We start from the raw sequence: 21,049 nt of genomic DNA on the forward strand, positions 1-21,049 counted from the left end.
TTTTCAGGGGTCACCTCCGGCAAGGCAAAGAGCGGGTGCGTTGTTGGTGGTGTGAGAGTGAGGCCAGCGGCAGGCCCAGGCTTTGGGTGCGGGGCAGCCCGTGCCATGGGTGGGTGCCTGGGAGGGGAGAGGACCTCAGTCAGAGGCCATGGGCTGGGGAATTAGCTCAAGTGGTAGAGCGCTCGCTTAGCATGCGAGAGGCAGCGGGATCGATGCCCGCATTCTCCAACGCTTTTCATTCTCCTTACCTGGAGACAAGGACCTCTTCTGGGGGCTGTGGGGAGATCATGGTGTGCCCAGGCTTTACAGAGGAGGATGCCACCCTGGGCTATATCAAGAGTGGGACAGGCAGTTTAAGAGAAGACTTGATCTTCTCCCTCTTTGACTGTTGTCAAAAGTCATCTGCAGTACTATGTCCAGCTTTGAGCTCCCCCGTGGAGCGGAGACATCAATGAAATGGAGCAAGCTCAGTGCAGGGCCACCAAACAGCTCTGGGAATGGAGGGGTTTATATGTGCGGATGGGCTGAGGAAAGTGGGCATGTTCAGCTTGGAGAAAGCGAGGATCAAAGGGCTTACGCATGACCTTCCAGCTGCTAGGAGAATGTTACGGAGTAGTAGCTGAATGGTTGCCCATTTGTCTGGTGCTTGACCAGAGGACTGGGCTGTGAATCTGAATCAAGGGAAGAGCTGTAGAAGATGACGCTCAAGGAGCTTGCGGAGATTTTCTGTTTTGGGGTTTGCACGATTTCAGGTACTAAAGGTTGGAGCAAGGTAGCGTGACACTGGAGCCGAGGTTGTTGATGAAGCAGGATGTTGGAATAGAGGCATCACATTGCGCTGTGGATAGGGAAGTTGTGGATGGGTGTGTGATGGGCAGAGGTACTGGGCAGGGCCCCATGCTTCCTTCGATAGCTCAGCTGGTAGAGCGGAGGACTGTAGGCTCCCTTGCACGGCCATCCTTAGGTCGCTGGTTCAACTCCGGCTCGAAGGAGTGCCCTTTTGGCTCTGGCCCAGACCTTGTGGCACCTCTATCTCTTGGCCCTGCCGGGGCGGCTGCCCTTGAAGGTGTGCCCAGGCTGGAGCTCTTGCCACCGGTGGGGCAGGCGACCAGCCAAGGCTGCCTGCGGTGAAGCCTGGGCCAGGGGATGGTGGTCCTGAGGCGCTGTGTTTTTCAGGGGTCACCTCCGGCAAGGCAAAGAGCGGGTGCGTTGCTGGTGGTGTGAGAGTGAGGCCAGCGGCAGGCCCAGGCTTTGGGTGCGGGGCAGCCCGTGCCATGGGTGGGTGCCTGGGAGGGGAGAGGACCTCAGTCAGAGGCCATGGGCTGGGGAATTAGCTCAAGTGGTAGAGCGCTCGCTTAGCATGCGAGAGGCAGCGGGATCGATGCCCGCATTCTCCAACGCTTTTCATTCTCCTTACCTGGACAACAGGGACCTTTGCTTGGGTCCCGGGTCCTCCATGGGCTGTGGGGAGCTCACCTTGCACCTGAGCTGCACAGAACAGGAGAGCAATCCAGGGCTGCACCAAGGGCAGCACAGTCTCTGGATCGAGGGACAGAGTCTCTGCTTTTACTTGAAACTTGGCTGATGGCATCTAGAATAGCGTGCCCAGCTTTGGGCCTCTCTGTAGGAGACAGACATTGACCAAGAGCCGCGACCTCAGAACAAGGCCACTGGGACACTTGGGAGCAGGCGCGTTTGCCCTGTGAGGAGGTGCCAGTGAATGCGGGCTTGTCCAGAGGCTGGAGGAGAGAGGGTTTTGGGGGAGATGGGCAGCACTTTTCACTGGTTCAGTGGTTAAGGTCTTTTACTGTGATGATTGGTGGAGGACTGAGAAACAACAGGCCAGAACAGAAGCGGGACAGGTTCAGTTGTTTCTTCCCTCAGGACAGCCAGGCAGGAGACGAAGGGTGCCCGCGGGGCTGTGCAGTCTCCATGCTTGGAGACTGGCATGGGCTGACTGGCTGAAGCCTTCAGCAAGCTGCTGCATTCCCTGGGATTGGGGTGCTTGGACGGGGAGGTTTGTGTAGAGATGCCCTTGGGCCTCATTCAAGCTGATTGCTTTGAGAACTCTGTCAGGGAGGCAGAGCTGGGAGAGGGCCCTGGCGGTCCATCAGTAGCTCTGCTGGTTGAGCAGTGGAATGCCGGGTCCCTTGCATGGCTGCCATTACGTCTCGTGTGGGCCCTGAGTTCCCTAACAGGCCGAAATGGCCCTGAGCATCTTCACGTGGGGCATTCAACTTCACGCATGGGGTCCAGGAGCTCTATTAGCTTTCAGCTGTGGGCCTTCACTCTCTTTTTGAGCAATGCAGTAGGAGTCCTGGTCACTAGCTGAGCCATGGCCAGAGCCACGGAGATGTCCAGCCACAGCAAGGCTTGATCCAGACGCTGACATGCAGACAGGTGTTCTGTCCTGACCTCAACCCTGGCTTGGCAGCCTGGACCTGCCTGGCGCTCACTGGGCATGATCACCACGCTGGCCTATGCAGTGACTTCCTGCCATGGAGTTGTGCCTGCCTCACCAGGATGCTAGTGCCTTCTGTTCTGGACACTGGCTTGGAGCGAGCTGCCATGGCTGTGTCTGCCCTGGACTGGTGCCACGGGCGTGAGAGGTTGCGGGCAATGTGCTCTAAGGCAAGTGTTTCTTTTTTCCTGCTGTGAGGAGAGTCATGCGTGTATGCGGGAGTGGTGTGAGAAGTGAACGTCTTTATGAGGCTGTGATGAGCTTGTGAGGTGTGAGGGTCCCATGCTTCCTTCGATAGCTCAGCTGGTAGAGCGGAGGACTGTAGGCTCCCTTGCACAGCCATCCTTAGGTCGCTGGTTCGACTCCGGCTCGAAGGAGTGCCCTTTTGGCTCTGGCCCAGACCCTGTGGCACCTCTATCTCTTGGCCCTGCCCGGGCGGCTGCCCTTGAAGGTGTGCCCAGGCTGGAGCTCTTGCCACCGGTGGGGCAGGCGACCAGCCAAGGCTGCCTGCGGTGAAGCCTGGGCCAGGGGATGGTGGTCCTGAGGCGCTGTGTTTTTCAGGGGTCACCTCCGGCAAGGCAAAGAGCGGGTGCGTTGCTGGTGGTGTGAGAGTGAGGCCAGCGGCAGGCCCAGGCTTTGGGTGCGGGGCAGCCCGTGCCATGGGTGGGTGCCTGGGAGGGGAGAGGACCTCAGTCAGAGGCCATGGGCTGGGGAATTAGCTCAAGTGGTAGAGCGCTCGCTTAGCATGCGAGAGGCAGCGGGATCGATGCCCGCATTCTCCAACGCTTTTCATTCTCCTTACCTGGAGACAAGGACCTCTTCTGGGGGCTGTGGGGAGATCATGGTGTGCCCAGGCTTTACAGAGGAGGATGCCACCCTGGGCTATATCAAGAGTGGGACAGGCAGTTCAAGAGAAGACTTGATCTTCTCCCTCTTTGACTGTTGTCAAAAGTCATCTGCAGTACTATGTCCAGCTTTGAGCTCCCCCGTGGAGCAGAGACATCAATGAAATGGAGCAAGCTCAGTGCAGGGCCACCAAACAGCTCTGGGAATGGAGGGGTTTATATGTGCGGATGGGCTGAGGAAAGTGGGCATGTTCAGCTTGGAGAAAGCGAGGATCAAAGGGCTTACGCATGACCTTCCAGCTGCTAGGAGAATGTTACGGAGTAGTAGCTGAATGGTTGCCCATTTGTCTGGTGCTTGACCAGAGGACTGGGCTGTGAATCTGAATCAAGGGAAGAGCTGTAGAAGATAACGCTCAAGTAGCTTGCGGAGATTTTCTGTTTTGGGGTTTGCACGATTTCAGGTACTAAAGGTTGGAGCAAGGTAGCGTGACACTGGAGCTGAGGCTGTTGATGAAGCAGGATGTTGGAATAGAGGCATCACATTGCGCTGTGGATAGGGAAGTTGTGGATGGGTGTGTGATGGGCAGAGGTACTGGGCAGGGCCCCATGCTTCCTTCGATAGCTCAGCTGGTAGAGCGGAGGACTGTAGGCTCCCTTGCACGGCCATCCTTAGGTCGCTGGTTCAACTCCGGCTCGAAGGAGTGCCCTTTTGGCTCTGGCCCAGACCTTGTGGCACCTCTATCTCTTGACCCTGCCCGGGCGGCTGCCCTTGAAGGTGTGCCCAGGCTGGAGCTCTTGCCACCGGTGGGGCAGGCGACCAGCCAAGGCTGCCTGCGGTGAAGCCTGGGCCAGGGGATGGTGGTCCTGAGGCGCTGTGTTTTTCAGGGGTCACCTCCGGCAAGGCAAAGAGCGGGTGCGTTGTTGGTGGTGTGAGAGTGAGGCCAGCGGCAGGCCCAGGCTTTGGGTGCGGGGCAGCCCGTGCCATGGGTGGGTGCCTGGGAGGGGAGAGGACCTCAGTCAGAGGCCATGGGCTGGGGAATTAGCTCAAGTGGTAGAGCGCTCGCTTAGCATGCGAGAGGCAGCGGGATCGATGCCCGCATTCTCCAACGCTTTTCATTCTCCTTACCTGGAGACAAGGACCTTTTCTGGCGGCCTCCGTCTTCTAGGGGCTTTGGGAATATCATAGCATGTTCACAGGATATATCATCCTGTATGTATCAGGAGTAGCACAGTCCATCATCATAAGTATATTTGAATGATTATAATTTTTTGTTTGGTAAGCATTAAATGGCATTGAGAGTACTGCACACATTGTCAATCAAATTCTCAGTCTCCAATGTCTTCTTGGTCACAGAGGTGTCAACGTAATTATTTTTGTGTAAATACTCTATCAAACTGGATGTCTTCAAACTTCTGAAGAAAACATAAGAAATTTGGTGTCTCTGCATATTACTTCACTGTCAGACTGAAAAGCTTAAGTTAGTACACGAAAAATATTTCTAAATATCACTTTTATATAGTAACGGAGATAAACAGGTCTCTTTTGAAACTCTGCTGATTAGAAGCCTGTTGGGTTTAGTCCTTGATAAATCTGATTTTGCCAAACTCCAAATAAAAGCACAGAAAGGTATTTCTGTCATGTTTATTAAAAAGAAAATTTTGCCCTGGGCTCTGGTAGTATGATTAATACTGACTTAATTAATAGCGGCAGGAAACTCAGAATCAAGTATCACTGCTTTTATACCTTGTACTGCAGAATACCAGTTCAGCAGCAGATTTTTGGATTAGCATAAATTAAAAGATAATTAAAGCAAATCTATGAGCCTGACTCATCATTTTATCTTGCAAATATTTACAGCTACTCCATTAAAATTGAATCCCTCTGACATTTCCACTTTAGTCAGAAATAGCCTTTTTTTTCTGTAATTACTAATAAAGATGGATAAAGCACCACTGTCTGTTTTACCATAGATCACTCTGTAAATCATCCATATTAATGTTTAGCATTAGATGAAATTAATTCCATTCTACATTCTTCCATGGCAACTTTTTCCTTTGAGGATTAAATTAGGCCTCTTTTCCAGAAAATGAAATGTAAAAGCAACAGGAAAACATGAGGTTTGATACTGAAGATTGTTTCTGCAGCCAGTCTATACTACAAGGACAGAGAAGGTACAAGTCATGACTGAATTTGATACTGTAGTAAGTTTATCCCCCAGTGTTATAATTTTAAAGACAACAGAACCATGAGATGTCAACAGTTTTCCTTTCAGTGTGTGAAGAGTTTGAACATCCACTACTTCTGCCTCCATAGCATATATGCCTTTAGGAACAGAAGGTGAGAGAGATGCAATTTCTTCAAAAACACAGAGGACAGAGTCCCAGCAAAGTTTAAGCTAAACAATGATACAAGTAGATCTACTTCATAATCACTTTTTCAGTTCAAAAATATTCTTACATTTGATACAAAAAGCAATACAGCTGGTAATACAGCGTGACCACCAACACTCAGAATGATGCTGCAATAAAAATTTTACCATATTCATTAAACCTGCAAGTACATGTCTGGCATGGTTTGATGTCAAGAACGTCTGTTTCACTCATGACATTTAAAGTTCTTTCTCTTTCAATAGCAGCAGAACAGACTTAAAAGCAAAATGAACCATAAAATCTTCTAGTCTTACTTCTAGGTCTTGTTACATTTCAACAATAAAATACTTTACACCATAAACTTGCATTTAAGTAAAAATTATCTTAAAGTCCTCTCTTCTTTTTCAATAGACAACCTCCCATTTCCTGTGCCATTATGTTTCAGTGGTTGGTTATGGTCACTGTTAAAACCATGTACCTTTTTTTCAGCTCAAATTGCTTTTGGATTCCAAGTATTGGGGTTTTTTATGCCTACCTTCATAAAGTGAGGAACAGTGTCACACCTAGCATTTTTCCTTGTCAAATATATTACACACTATAATAAAATAATCTATCAGTCATCTTCTTTATGACAAGAAAAACTGATCAAACTCCTTATGTCTCTTTCTCTAGTTTATGAATTGTTATTATAGCACTTTTCTGCATTGACTTTACTTTTCAACATACTTCAGGAAAAAATGTTAACACAAGAACTGGGTGCAGTATTTGAAGACTGCACTTCACAAGCATAGTCTGTGCTATTTTACCCTAACAGTTTAACCTCTCATTCAGCTAGAATAAAACATTTTATATGAGGCACAGAGATTGCTTGTGGGATGAAATCAGTAGATTCACAGTGCATCATCTCAGATTCTTTTCAGGCTCATGGCACAAAAAACCCCTGTAACAATGAATGTTACAATGCAGGTAACTCAAAAGGTTTTACCACCATAATCATGCCAGACACACAAGCATTTTTAGACATGCTGCAAAACACATTTTACATACCTGTAGGACTTCTTAATCTCATCACGTGTTGCTCCTTTCTCCAGAGCCAGGATTTCATATAATGCTTCCCCTGATGTTGACAAAGCACGTTGCCTTTGTTCAGCCATGTTAGCAGTGCATTACCAAAGCTGGTAATGTAGAACAGAATTTAAAATTGCAGGGACTGCAAGTATATATGGATAGTATTTGTTATTGTTTGTTTTATTAGATTTTAATCAGGTAGTGAAAGGTTAAAAATACATGAAAGTGAAACTAGAATAAAATTTTCTCTAAATTATCCTCTGTCCCTTAAGATTTTTTATAATTATTTGAGAAAATGGAAAAGCAAAAACCATAAAACAGAACTTCTTGTGTTAGGTATCACCATTCATATTAAAGACTCAGCGTTGCTCTCACTGCAATGAACAGCTAAATTTCCTGCAGCATTAATGCTTGCACATAGTATTTCCACCTAGTTTTATTTGTGTTTGTTTGCATCTACTTTTTCTAAGTCTTGGAAGAATAATTCTACCATTTCTAATTGTACCATTTGTATTGGCTTCTTGCAGTGGGATAAGAGCTTTTTACCTCTTTGTATAACCTAATGCAACACAGTGGTGAGTTACTGCTTTCTCAACACAAGGTCTCAGATTCAGCCTAATCATTTTTAGGTGCCTAAGTTGAGTGATTAAATTTGAAGCTTAGTCAAACTAGGCTCTTTATATTGCCAGCAGACAGAGGTACATGCTCAGAGGACAGCTGACCAAGCACTTTCTCTGTATTACCTCTACAGTGTGCTCAGGATGACCGCATTCTCAACTCATATGGAATGAATCTGGATGTAGGCAAAAGGCCAGATAGCAAGAATTGACCTCAGTATTATAAAAGTAATTGTTTATTGCAAACTTATGTGGGAAATACTGACATCAGTCAAGGTCCCATCTTACTTGATATACAAGACTTTCGGCTGAATTCATGAGCTTCCGATAAGTTTAACAAAATGCCTTTACAGTATGGTGCAAATAAAGGCTAAACACAGGCTGACAGATTTAGTCCTCTTCAGATCTATTGTTTATTCCTTCCTTCATCACAGAAGCAAGGCAGACAAACAAGTGATTCTCCGCTTTTCACAGTTCATAGTTCATCTTTCTGGATTTGAAGAACCAAACATTTTTAAACCAGACCTAGCTATGCTAGGCAATGACATGAAGAAACTCATATAAACCATAATTTAAAACACCAGACATGGATACCTATCATTCATAAGATAAAGCTGTAGCTCTTTGATGGCAGACTTGCCGCAACAAATCTCTCACTATAGCCTCCTTATTTCTATGTTATACCCTTCTCCAAATGCTGAGAAGTGACCACAGCAAAAGCCTAAAAGTGAGCTGAAAGCCCAGCCATAAAAAAAATTTCTGAGAAGTTGTTCTGTTAGATAAGACTACCCACTCTGCTATTTCACCTTTCTCATTGCTGAGTTAGAAATGATATCTTGCCATTATTCATATATTATTTACTAGGCCACATTTTGGTTCAGAACCAGCCACGTAAAACTTTTAAGTTCTTCAGCTCTGTTCAGTACCAAAAAGAAAAACGAATACCATGTAAGTACACACAGAAATACAATCCACTGAGTAATTCTGGGACATAGTGTCTGATTTACTAAAAGACCTAAATTTATTAATATTTACTTTAATGTTTTCTTTTTCTAATAAGCTAACACACAATTTAGGGTTTTGTGATCTGCTGAAAAAGAAATTCCTTTGTATTTTTAAGTGTTGTACACAAACCATCAACTAAATGGACTAAACTTTTGTTTCTAAATTAACAATTAAGAATTAGATTATATATAAGCATCTAGATATTACTTTACCACCTACAGTAGTTACAATGCTACTTGTTAACAATGGTATGTCCAGAGCACATTTAACATAACCCTGGGATCTATCCCGATCACACCAGCATCATGCCAGGCACATCAAGCCTGTTAATGTACAAGATAATGGTAGGCAACCGTGTGAACTCACAGTTGCACAGCATTATTTTAAAATTCCATTACATAATGCTGATAAGATACATGGCAACCCTGAAGCATAAAACAAAATTAAAGTTACGATGGCTTTTATTCTGAAGAACTAAAAAGTCATGTAAATTTTAATTTCTTATAAAATAATGCTAATAACCTAGTCAGATATGGAAATTCTAACTCATTAGCCTATTCAGTCTTCTAGTGATTAATCACCTTGAAGGTCTAAGGATTCAAAATTATTTCTCACTTATTTAAAGCAGTCCTATAAAATAGAAAAAGTACAATGAGATGACACTTTTGTAGAAAAAGTTATGCTCTCTTTATTAAGGAAGATATAAGAGTTACAATTTGAGTACTAGATACATTGCTGATGGCTGAAATTACATTAGAATCCTATCTTCAATCTACATATTTTTGTTCCAGTAGAACAGAGTCAAGAAAATAGTTTCCTTCCTTGAATGACAATAAAACATATTAAAAGACAAACTGAATTCTGATAACAATTCCACATCTCCTAAGAGGATGGAACCTCAGTTAACTTCATCTGTTTCTGCACAAATTTTATACTATCCAGGTTTAACTACCTTATTCAGAGGTTGTAATAATATGCCTTTTTTTCTACAATACCCATAATTCATTTTGCTTTGTGCTGAAAAATAGGGCAAGGTAATTCCAATAACATACCTGCTTCAAAAAGTGATGGACCACAGCCTGGCATGTATAAACTCACAACATTATCAGTTCAATGTCTTGATGTTTTTATGCCGATATAATCCAAAAGGAAAGAAGCCACAGAAAGTGGCTGCTGCTTTTCATCCTTCTCAGTCAAGGTTAAACAGGTCAGTGGAGTCTGATTACTCCTTTTGTTTGTTTGTCCAGTATCCAATTGGTTATCTTTCAGGAAGATCTATGAAAGAGCAAATAAAATATTCATAAGCCTAAAGGCTGATATATCCGAGAGTTAATGACACCAAAAAATATGGGACGACTATGTATTTAATATTTAGTTAGTTGTTCTTCTGTGCTTTACTCTTGATGGGATCTTGAGTTTGTCTTTTTTCCCCCACAAATACATTACATTTGTTCAAAGAGGCAACAGTCTTGCTCTAAAGTTCACTTCTCTGAGACCAGCCATGGATTAGGTTTACTATGTAGTCTCTTCCAGAACAAGATTAACTGAAGAAGTCCTTTTAGGACTCTTGAGTTCTTGTAAACTTTTATATCAAAATAGAAGATGTAGGGTGTCTTCTTTTATTCTGATGGAACTTCTCCTCTAACTTATACCATGAAAAAGTCTGGAGAGCCATTCTTTTCCATTTGGAAAAGAAAAAAACTGTAAATGCCAGAGACTTAAAAAACCAATTGCTCTTCATATGTCACCCTTAGAACAAAATAGTTCATCCTTTGAACTCAAAAAGTTCACTTCCCAGATCACCCAATTCCAAAATACATGTTTTTGTAGTAAATTGATCTCGGCTGGCTGCCAGACCCCTAGCCAGCCACTCTCACTTCCCCTCCTCAACAGAACAGGACAAGAAAGTAAGATGAAAAACTCATAGGTCAAGATAAATATAGGCAGATCACTTATGAATTACTGTCATGGGCAAACCAGACTCAATATGGAGAAAACTGACTTAATTTATTGCCAATTAAAATAGATTTGGATGGTGAGAAACAAAGACAAAACCTAAACCAACACCTTCCCCTTATCACCCTGTTTCCAGACTCAGATTCGTTCCTTCATTTCCAGCTTGTCTACCCCTCACCCCTGAGTGGCACGGGGTGGATTGGGAATGGTGGGTTGTGGTGAGATCACAACAGCTCCTCCCTGCTGCTCCTTCCTCCTCACACTTTTCTCCTGCTCCAGCATGGGTCCTTCCCACAGGCTGTAGTCCTTCACAAACTGCTCCTGTGGGAATCCTCCACAGGCCACATTTCCTGTCAGGAGAACCGGCTCCTGCGTGGGCTCCTCTCCATGGACCACAGCTCCTTTAGAAAATATCCACCTTCTCTGGCATGGGGTGGATGGGATGCAGCAAAATACCTGCTCCACCATGGCCCTTTCCACATACTGAATGGAAATACCTGCTCCACCATGGTCCTTACCACAGGCTGCAAGGGAATCTCTGCTCCAGTGCACCTCCTACTTCTCCTCCTTCTTCTCTGACCTAGGCGTTCACAGGGCTGTTTCTCATACTTTTCCCTTTCCTCACTGCCATGCAGTGTTTTGCTCTCTCTTAAGTGTGTTTCCCCAGAGGTGCTACCAGCTCGGCTGATGGGCTTATCTGTGTCCTGCGGTGGGTCTGTGGTGGAGCCAGCTGTACCCAGTCCCTGACACCCTCCCACAGAAGCCTCCCTGCAATGCCCCACTACCCAAATCTTGCCATGGACACCAGTACAGCTTTATGTAGTCCTGCAAATGGATTCATGGAGTTCCATAACCCAGTAAAGTCCGCTTTGGCAAGAGTCAGTGAGTTTGTTCTTGGATTCTACTGCAAGATTGGAATTAGAAATCAGCATTATTTTTTTTTTTTAAAAAAAAAAGTGTAACTAATTACAATCATATAAAACAAGCATTTATGAAAAAGGAAGCAACAATGTGACAGCTGATATAAAAATTTGTTAGGTGGATGCTTTTTTAAGGTGAAGTATGTGATTCTAACATTTCTCTTGTTCTTAGGTATATTCTTTAATTTCAAACATTCCCTTAAATTTCAGCTTTGGATGGGGACAAGGCAAGCCACATTTCAACCCAAAATGTGTTTTTCATAGTTATGAGAAGTCAAAATACCTTTCCCAGGACATTAACAAGAGGGTAGGTACAGCTAATTCTATTACGTTGTATGAACACAATAAACCAGATTATTCAATCAACTTGCTTGATCTCAGTTTTTGAAATGCCTTTGCCATTCTTGCAAAGCAAACCAAAACAAAAATACACTTTTTAATGGTTAGAAGAAATTAAAGGGAAAAAATATAAAAGGAAGAAAATAAAATCACTTTGGGTTTACCCGAATCCTCTGTACGGGTATACATCCTGTTACCTAGAAAGCAGCACTGTTCTGCAATCCCGTCACAGACCTAGACTTGCATTTCTGTGTGAATACAGCTCCCTCTGCTGTGCTGAGCCGACACTGCTCTGTAACCTGAGTTGCTTCTTATAAGCACTCTTGTTTTGTTTGAAGGAACACAATCTCTGCAAACCTAGTTTTTTCCTTTGAGGATTCTATATCCTAAGCACATTCTAATAAATCTTTAAAAGACTCAGACTTTAATAAATTGGCATAACTCTTTCATCAGATGAGCTACGTAATTTAGAAGAGTAAAACATAGCATTTAATACCTGTTCACTCTTCTAATTGATTTTTATTTTTCATATCATAACAACTGATAGTGCACCCCAACACCACTGTGCCAGATGCAAAACGAAAAGACAGTCCTAGTCCCAAAGGAACTTATATCTAAAAAGTCTTACTTACACTTTACATTTCATTTATATGTTGCATACATTTCAAAACAGACAAATCAGAACATGTCTGGAAATGCAAAGTTGCGTATCAGCCTGTAAAAGATTTGAAATATGGGCCAGACAGAGCAGGAGGTCTGGGGCTGCTTCAGAAGCCTCCAGTTACACACAACCAGAGCTAAGGGTTGAAGAACTCTGAGTCACTCCAGTCCTTACTCCTACCACTCCCTCCTTTTCCTGGCTCATAGCAAGTTCAGGAACTAAGAGCCTGGAGCTGAAAGACAGACATGCATGAAAGGACTGGCAGCATTGCTCAACCATGGTGTGAATTTCTAGCTTCCAAGGCAAGGAAAGACAATTTTTAAAAGCTGAATTGCTTTCTTAGTTTGTTGAAGCTGGCAGAGTTAATAATGACATCATCAAAGCATGTAGGAGACACAAGTGGTCAGATAGAGCACTCCTGACCTTCATGGAGAGCCTATGGCTTCTGACTCTATCTTCCTATAGTGACAAGGAAAGAAAATCTCTGATTTTACTCAGAGGAATTTGTGGACTGAAATAAATTATCTTGCTGACATGCTTTAGTAAAGCCGGCAGGTGGAGGGAGGTGACCCTGCCCCTCTGCTCAGCACTGGTGAGGCCGCACCTAGAGTGCTGTGTCCAGCTCCGGGCTCCCCAGTACACAGGAGAGATGGGCATACTGGAGAGAGTCCAACAAAGGGTTAGGAAGATGATTAAAGGGCTGATGAGGAAAGGCTGAGAGAACTGGAGATGAGAAGGCTCAGATCTTATCAATATATATATAAATTCCTGAAGGGAGGGAATGAAGAGGATGGAGCCAGTCTCCAGTGCAGGACCAGAGGCGACCGACACAAACTGAAACACAGGTTGTTCCCCCTGAACATCAGGGAACACTTTTTCACTGTGAGGGTGACTGAGCGGTGGCATCAGTTGCCCAGGGATGTGGTAGAGTCTCCATCCTTGGAGTCTTCAAAAGCCGCCTGGACATGGCCCTGGGCAACCAGCTCTAAGTGGCCCTGCTTCCTTTCACCAAAACTTTCCTACTGTGATTACTATTATCACTAATTACTGTGCCTTGTTCTGCCAAACAGGTGGTAAGAACATTAGTGAGGATGTTGGAATTTATATTGGTGACTGACCAGAAGTGACCAGAGAAAGAAGGCAGCTGAGCAGACTGAAACAAGAGCTCTTGCTAGCTGACGACTTTTCACAGGCACATGAATGGCAGTCTGAAAAAGATGACCCAACCCAAGTAAAACATGAGGATATGAGTAAAGTACAGTAGACTGATGAAATGAGAGAGTATGTACAACAATAAAGAGTGTATACAGCGGCAGTGTGTGCTGTTTTTTCACTCTTTGGGCAGGATCTACCTTTTGTTTAATTTTTTAATGTTGTGCTATGGTGATGTCAACATTCATAACACCCAGCTGAGCAAGCTAATCAAATGGCAAAAGACTAAGCAAGTGGAAAAGGATGCTGCTGCTAAGATATGCTGGACCCCTGGCTCTGGCACAGGGACTGATTTTTGTTAAGAAGGGAAGAGTACTTCTGAGGCAGCTATGTCCCAAAATATTGTTCTTGTAATTTCTTTTTAGCCAGTTCTGCTTCACATGCTCCTGGATATCTAGTGCCCTGTCTGAACTATACTGCATGCCACCTGTGAGATACTCAGTCTTCTAAAGAAAAGAGTATTGGTTTAAGGTCCTTTCTTCAGCGTGAGCCTTTTTAGATCTCACACAAGCCCAACAATTCTGCGGCAAGAAATTACATTCCTTTTGCCACATTTCTCTGTTACAGAATAGCTACTGTCATTATGGCTTCAAAAGTAATAACAGAATTGATTTAAATAATATGATTGCATTGCATCCGTTTTTAAATACATATAACTATATTGGAAGGAAGGTATTCCATCTGGTAACCCATCTGCAACTCCATCTATACAAGAAGTATTCATAAGAGAACATTCATATATTTGAATTCTCTGAACATATTGTGACCTTCTGTTACTATTCACATAGAATATCTCAATTTAAATATATGTTGAGTTTTTAATATCTTTCAACAACTGCAGTATTGGAAAAAAGTAGCAAACTCAAGAAGTATGAACCTTAAATGAACAGTCAGCTGCATATCCAAGTTGCTCATGCATTTACATGGTCAGTTTGACACAGAGAAGCAATCCAGAACTTTACCTTCCTAGGTCATTCCAGTAAAACCAATTCAAAGGTTTGGTGGACTGCTTAAGTGACATGATATAAACATTTTTTCCCTCAGAATTAAATTAGAGACTTAATTATTTTTTTTTCAGCAATAGTACTATACTTAACTTTTTTAATGAGATAGTCAGTGGAACACTGGAAATCTTATTTTCATCTGTGGTTTAAAGAAAGTTCTTCTATTGTCCCTAATTTAAAGTGGGTCATGGAGGTAGCCATAAGTATGATGTAAATCATAATAATCTCTCTGGCTTTAATTTCAGTTTCTTTCTGAAAAGCAAAGAATAGGAAGTCCTTAGTTTATATAGCTTTGACAAGTTAGAAGTGAGTTATCTAGGACTTCAAGTAAAAGTGAAGAAAGAGTCTCCTAATCCCTTATTTAGGTAGTGCCTTGGTAATTTATTTTGCAAACAGCTGTAGCACTTTAAGACTGTATTCTACCACTTCTTATTGTAAGTTAAGAAACTCACAGTTCTGCTAGCAGGGTTATTTCTTTGAGCACAGCCTAATCAGCTACAGCTAAGAATGAGGAATATTAGCTTGAATAGTATAATAAGTGCTTTGACCTATTTCTCAGGTTATTTTACTAGAAACAGATTAGGAAACAGCAGTACCACATCTTCTTGGTACTTGCTCCTTGGGAATCAACAGCTGCTTTCAGTCCTCCCCAGCAGGTACAAGCTTTCTCCAGTACCTAACAGTTCTCTCCACTGGTTCCTCCTTCTCATTAAACAACCACCCTTTGGTATCTCCTGCAGTCTTTGTCTAAGCAGGCTCTTTCCTAAAACCCCCAACATAGTCCTCATTTCCATTCTGCACCTACCCCCCAACTATTCTCTCCCAAATTCCTACAAGCTGGCTCCTCACCTATATAGCTCCCACGAGGGAGAGCATGCAGCAGGGGAGATGGCAGCCAGTAGCCATTTCTTTTCAAAGCTTCATTAATCCTCATGTAGGATTTATTACCCTGTCATAGAAATGCTCACTTAATTGATGGCTGAGAAGGTAAACTCTTTGTAAAGTGCTGATGAGTAACTATCTTATCTAGATCCAGAAAGGAATGTCTGTTCAGTGATCAAGTTAAAAATCAAAGAATTAAAGCAATAAGCAATCCCAGGACTAGGGGAATTACAGATTAAGGGATGAGAAGACAGAAGTCTCAGATACTTTTTTTTCTGAATGTCATTTACTGGGAGAAAGTAAAAAAATCCTAAAAATGTATTTAATTAGCAAAAATATTTCACCAATAAAGAAGCAAAATCATAAACATGAATGCTATTATCCATGCACTAGGTGTAGAAAAAGCCACTGGCAATATTTCCCAATAATTCAGCAGACTAATATCTCAGTAAACTAGTAGCTTCGCTGTTAACCATTTTTCACAATTGTTCTTAGGGTTTTCCCCCCCCCTTATAACAAGACTTTTCAGCTGGAAAATACTCAGAGTTGAAACTCAAAGTAAACCTGTGGGTTTACAGTTGACTCAAGTCAATCTGAGGGCTGCCAGCAAAGGGGCGGTCCAAACTTTCACTGATTTTTTTTTCTTAGTTTTCAGCTAAATCAACTTGCTAGTCTGACTCACCCTGTGACTGGCATCGTTACTAGAGCTGATGCAATGGAAGTGGTGACATCACACCTTTTCAGCATCAGTTAAGTCTTACACTGTTTCCAGCTCACCACAAAACTGCAGCTTAAAGAGTATATAGGGGGCAGAATACCATACAAGTGTGAAGCGCAAGTAAACTATGTGGAAAATGGCACAGATTAGGAGAATTAAGACTCCTCCAGACTAGTCTGCGGCTATAGGACAGGGCAATGTTTGACAGCATATTAAATATTTTGGAGGCTTTGCTGTCAGCTTTACAGTGCTATGGTTTGCACGACACGATGTGCTGTTCCAGTTGAAATGCTCTCTGCCAATTCAATTTGTTCAAACAAAACTTTGACAGGCTAACTTTGCCCCGGCAGGATGACTGCTACAACAGGCATCGGTTGCCCACACAGCCCTAACCCTCTGTGGTTCCAGCACCGCATGTTCCTCTGCAACCAGGATGAAAGCAGACAGGCAGCATAAAATCCTCACGAAGTGCTCTGCTAATTTGACAAAAATGTAATCATGTGCCCACACCTGATCCAGATCAAATTTGTACTGCTGGGTGATGTGGCATGGCCCAGAGCCAGCGATAATGATTGTGGAACCACAGTGCTCGGTGAAGGCTTCTCCTGCAGATGAATTACCCGTATGGGAGACTGTAAATACAGAATGTGGCCTGTCGCTGTGGAAACAGCTTGTGCGGGCTCCCTAGAACATGCCCCGATGCGCACAAAAGAGACATAGCATAACCCCTTGCCAAACCACCTTTTTTTCTATGCTTAGAGGGAGGGTGCTGCATTGGCCTCTGACTGAGAGCATTAAGCAGGGGAGGGGGAAGAAAAAAAAAGGAAATTACATGTCTGAGGTTTTTCTTTCGGGCAAGTCTCTTACAAAAATAAAGGAGTGTACAAATGTCTTTGTTTCCCTGCCAACTTTTATAAGACCAAGGAAAGCTTCATTTTCCTGTTTATTTCATATGGAGAACAGCTAATGAATTTAACCTATTGATGATTTTGCAGCTGCCTGCTTTAATTTGCTTATGATTGAGAAACAAAAAAGCTAGTGTAAGAGCAATGATTTGCCAAAGCCACGGAGCGGTCATTGGTGCATGATCCAGCTGTGTGATCAAACTTCAATTAGCCAGCTGTAACAACAGACTGCAGGCTGTCTTTCCGAGCAAGAAACCAGTATTAAAATTACGGCCACTGCTTAGTAGTTGTTTATTTCCAAGCTGCCTGATTTGTCCATAATAAGGTCAATATAATTGTAAAGGTATAGAGCGCTAGCATTTATTCCCTGCTAAAGAACATCATGCGCTTTTCAACCTTATGATGTATCTATTGATTGCAATAGAAAATTCAGGCCACAAAATTCAGTGGTAATTGTTATCAATAAATGAAGAATTATGCTTTACCAGGAAACAATCTTTGGGGGTAAATACTCACAGGCCTTAGCAGAAGTCATATTACTTAGTTCAGGAAAATTGAGTACAAGCCATTTATTTATATCAAAGAGTCCTATGGACTTTATGGAAATCATACAGAATTCAATAAAGAATTGCATGGCTGCTATAAACCCTACAAGATAATGTTCAATGTCCTTTTGATTCAGAAGGTGAGATCCCAGCCCCCTATAAATCAGTGACAGAACTCCCAATTGAGACTGATGGAAAATGAGCACCCAATCATTTGCAGCTCTTATTTATAAATTTTTCCATACATTACTCCATGCGGCTGGGGAACCTTATGGCTTTTACTCACATTAAATTCCACAGGGGGGTTGTTGTTGTTTTTCCAAAAGCTGGGGGGAAGATGATTCACTTCAGGGGAAGCAAGCTACTTTACTTTCTTGCTTTCCTTGAAAACCAGCTCTTCAAACTTTAAGTTTAATGTTATCTCAAAATATTATTTCAAAACAATTTACAAATACTAGACAGGGGTTCCCAAACCGTGGTATCCTAGCTCCGGACTACCTAAGCTACTTGAGAAGGCATGTGCAGTCCCTTGGGAGCTACTGCTGCCCTGCTGCACCACCAGTCCCCAGCCAAGGTCAACCCTGTGTCAGCTAATGCATAAAGCTTCGTACAGTTCTAACAAATGGAAACTAGAATACCGAATAACAGCTAACTCTCCAAATTTGCACTGTAATGTGTCTATTCTCTCCCAAAATCACAAACCTGGAGATGTGAAGCTTTTCTTGGGAAGCAGGGCAAAAGCAAGTAGAAACTGGCCACCAGCAGCCTCTGGCTGGAATGTGGCAGTGTTATAAAGACTTCTAGTGTGTGCATGCAGTCTATACCATAGAAAGGGGAAATTACTTGCTGCAGTATGTATGTCATACCAGAGTAGAACAGAATCCGTTTTCTGTATTACTTGGTAACAGTCAGTACGTGCTACTCCTGTTCATTCATATTGAAATCTCCTCTGCTGGTGCTAAGCATCTGACATTTGCCAGCTTTTGAGGTCGCAATTCAAAACAGACAATTTGCAATAACAGATTTCACCAGTTCTTCCTTTTCCTCTTTTCATGTTATTTAAGTGTCACATGCAGTTTAAATTGATGTATTGTTATGGATTACATACACAATTTGTATTATAGGTATTATGAATTACATACAAAACAATGTTTATTCCTACATTTGATAAGTGGCAATTATAAATAAGTTTGCATGATGAACATTTGTTCATCTTTTTTTGTTCATCTATTTCATCAGTTGTTTCCACAGATGGACATTCATGCACATAGACATAATAAAGGGACAAGAAAACAAAAATATATCTGAAAACTGAATTACAAAGCAATTATGCATTGAATTCATATGTGGTTTAGGAAGCATAGCTTCATGCTGCATATTTTTTCCCATATCCTGCAATAAACCAGTCACTTGCAATGCAAATTGTATTGACTTGGGGTATATTAGTATTAGTTCTGACTTCTAACAAATTAAAGTAAATTCTGCCACTATTGAGGAATTGATTATCTTGGCTGCAGATGCAATGATGTGTAGTTGGCACACAGATCATCCAATTCAACACCAGCAGCAATATACGCAATCTTTCACCAAATTAAGCTGCTTGGGTCTATTGGTTCTCAAAGCTTTGGGCTCCGCAGTGAAGTATCAGGATCTTTCTCTAGAGGCTTTACACTCTTTTTGCCTTTTTTGACAAATTACAGGTACTGCAGAATGTGTTTTTTCTACTTATTTTGTGAGTGTATAACTAAAACCTCCTGCATACAGCTAAGCAGATGTCATGGTTTTCCCTGGTTTTTGATATTCTATAAAACCCACTGTCTTGCAGGTTTTGAACTGCAAGAATTGAATTTGCAAACTAGTATACTGAATTTTGCGAACTGGTATATTTATTCAGATTTTATACATTTTGGAATGAAATTGCTTCATAAAGAATTGTATTAACAAATATTCATAGTCCAAGGTGAGACTAAACAGTATAAAAGTTGCTTATTTTCTTAGGCCTACGCTTGTAAAATGTAGTCTAGAAACTTCTATTCATGCAGTTTAACCTAGAAAACTGCTGATGTGGTATTGATTTATGTAGATTTAACTGATGTTCTGACACATGACTAGAGGGTGTTCTACATAATCCCAACTCAGCAAAGCATGTAAGAACATGCATAAAATTAAGTATATACTTTGTACCACTAACACTTTATGCCAACTAACTCATATTTCTGCCAGAAATTCTGCTATGCCTGTCTTATATGAAAAATATGTTATATATGTTCCACATATATATTCCATAGATATGTTATATATTCCACATGTGTTATATATTTCAATGTTACACATATATTTCAAAGAATATCTTTATGTGATATTTTAAAACTAGATTTTCTAAAATGAAATACTTTTGAATGATATAGTATCTGACTAATCTCTTGCATAATCCTGATTTACACCATGTAGGTGAGTTTTTATGATACAGATGATGTGGTCTAACTGTGGGCTGACTCAAAAAGTTGCACTCCCATCACCAGTTACATACCGGCACCTTGTACCAGCTGTGCTGTTTGGCTGGTCCCACTTTTTTTTTTTTTTGGCGGGGGGGGGGGGGGGGGGGGGGGGGGGGGTAAGGTTCATTTTCTGCAAGCTTAACTCCCTGAACTCTCTTGGCTTACCCTAGAGCTGAGCATCAGTACCGGTAGGAGTGAAGAGCCAGGAGGAGTGTGATGTAGGGGCATGGCCCCCTGCACAGCAGCATCTAGCTTAGCACAGATGTATTTTAAAACCGCATTTCCAGTGCACTCCACACCATTAAGAGGCTCAGGCCCTGTGTTTTAATGCACACACACACACACACACACTCTCAGCTTTTAAACAAGGGACTTGTCTCTAACTAAATGCAAAGCTGCTTTTAAGAAATTGATCGAAAAAATGTTCTCCTAGTACTCAGACTGGCTTTTATCTGAACATAAAAGTCAGTTTATCAGGGTTAATCCTTTTAGTATGCACTTGTCTTACAAGAACAATTTTCTTTCATTTGGTCAAGACAAAGGAATTCAGGAATTTCTGTAAACTAACCCTCCCATCCTTTGTTGCATTTTTGTTGACATATTGGCAACATTCCTTCCAGTTTTAATTGGATTAAGCACATAGAAATCTAGTGAGTTGTAAAACAGACAAGATTCCAGCTACCTTATTGCTATTGTTAAAAACAAAAGGTCTGCAAAGAATACACCTAAATAAAACCAGAGGTAGTCTCTTGAAAGTAATGAAATCTTCTCGCTGCATTTGCTCAGGTAGTTAATGGGAAGACTGGCAGAATGACAGATGTTTTTTCCAGACTTTCAAGAAGAAGTCATGCTAATGCTAACCCCGGCACATTCTTTCCTTCACAAAGAAATGTCAAGATGCTACATCGTAGAAAAACATGAGTTCCTGAAAATATTTAATCCTCTCACTTCTATTCATATGAATAGGATTAATTTCTACTGCTATAGGTTTTGATAGACAAGCAGTCCCATCAGTTAGCTAAAAAGCAACCAGAAAAAGATGA

The 21,049-nt window shown here is 42.3% G+C and overlaps 1 protein-coding gene and 7 non-coding genes across 9 annotated transcripts in view; 7 read left to right on the top strand and 1 right to left on the bottom strand.

Annotated features, from left to right (window-relative positions):
- Positions 1–9,597, bottom strand: part of DNAJC5B (DnaJ heat shock protein family (Hsp40) member C5 beta) — a 32,828-nt gene extending 23,231 nt beyond the window's left edge. Inside the window, exons 1-2 of one of the 2 annotated variants that reach the window (XM_005443203.3) lie at positions 9,419–9,597; positions 6,724–6,851 (exon numbers count right to left, since the gene is read on the bottom strand). In XM_005443203.3, coding sequence (XP_005443260.1) covers positions 6,724–6,830 — 107 coding nt within the window. In that variant the 5' untranslated portion in view covers positions 6,831–6,851; positions 9,419–9,597. Of the gene's footprint in view, positions 1–6,723; positions 6,887–9,418 lie in introns of both variants that reach the window. The other variant, XM_027811060.2, reaches the window with a different exon arrangement.
- TRNAA-AGC (transfer RNA alanine (anticodon AGC)) lies at positions 156–228 on the top strand. The gene has a single exon. It is a non-coding gene; the product is annotated as a tRNA-Ala (tRNA).
- TRNAY-GUA (transfer RNA tyrosine (anticodon GUA)) lies at positions 904–992 on the top strand. The gene is given in 2 exon segments: positions 904–940; positions 957–992. It is a non-coding gene; the product is annotated as a tRNA-Tyr (tRNA).
- TRNAA-AGC (transfer RNA alanine (anticodon AGC)) lies at positions 1,325–1,397 on the top strand. Its single transcript has one exon. It is a non-coding gene; the product is annotated as a tRNA-Ala (tRNA).
- TRNAY-GUA (transfer RNA tyrosine (anticodon GUA)) lies at positions 2,750–2,838 on the top strand. Its single transcript is given in 2 exon segments — positions 2,750–2,786; positions 2,803–2,838. It is a non-coding gene; the product is annotated as a tRNA-Tyr (tRNA).
- TRNAA-AGC (transfer RNA alanine (anticodon AGC)) lies at positions 3,171–3,243 on the top strand. The gene has a single exon. It is a non-coding gene; the product is annotated as a tRNA-Ala (tRNA).
- TRNAY-GUA (transfer RNA tyrosine (anticodon GUA)) lies at positions 3,919–4,007 on the top strand. Its single transcript is given in 2 exon segments — positions 3,919–3,955; positions 3,972–4,007. It is a non-coding gene; the product is annotated as a tRNA-Tyr (tRNA).
- On the top strand, positions 4,340–4,412 carry TRNAA-AGC (transfer RNA alanine (anticodon AGC)). Its single transcript has one exon. It is a non-coding gene; the product is annotated as a tRNA-Ala (tRNA).
- Positions 9,598–21,049: the final 11,452 nt, after the last annotated feature.

The sequence above is a fragment of the Falco cherrug genome, chromosome 3 (assembly GCF_023634085.1).
Source record: "Falco cherrug isolate bFalChe1 chromosome 3, bFalChe1.pri, whole genome shotgun sequence".
Classification (NCBI taxonomy): Eukaryota; Metazoa; Chordata; class Aves; order Falconiformes; family Falconidae; genus Falco; species Falco cherrug.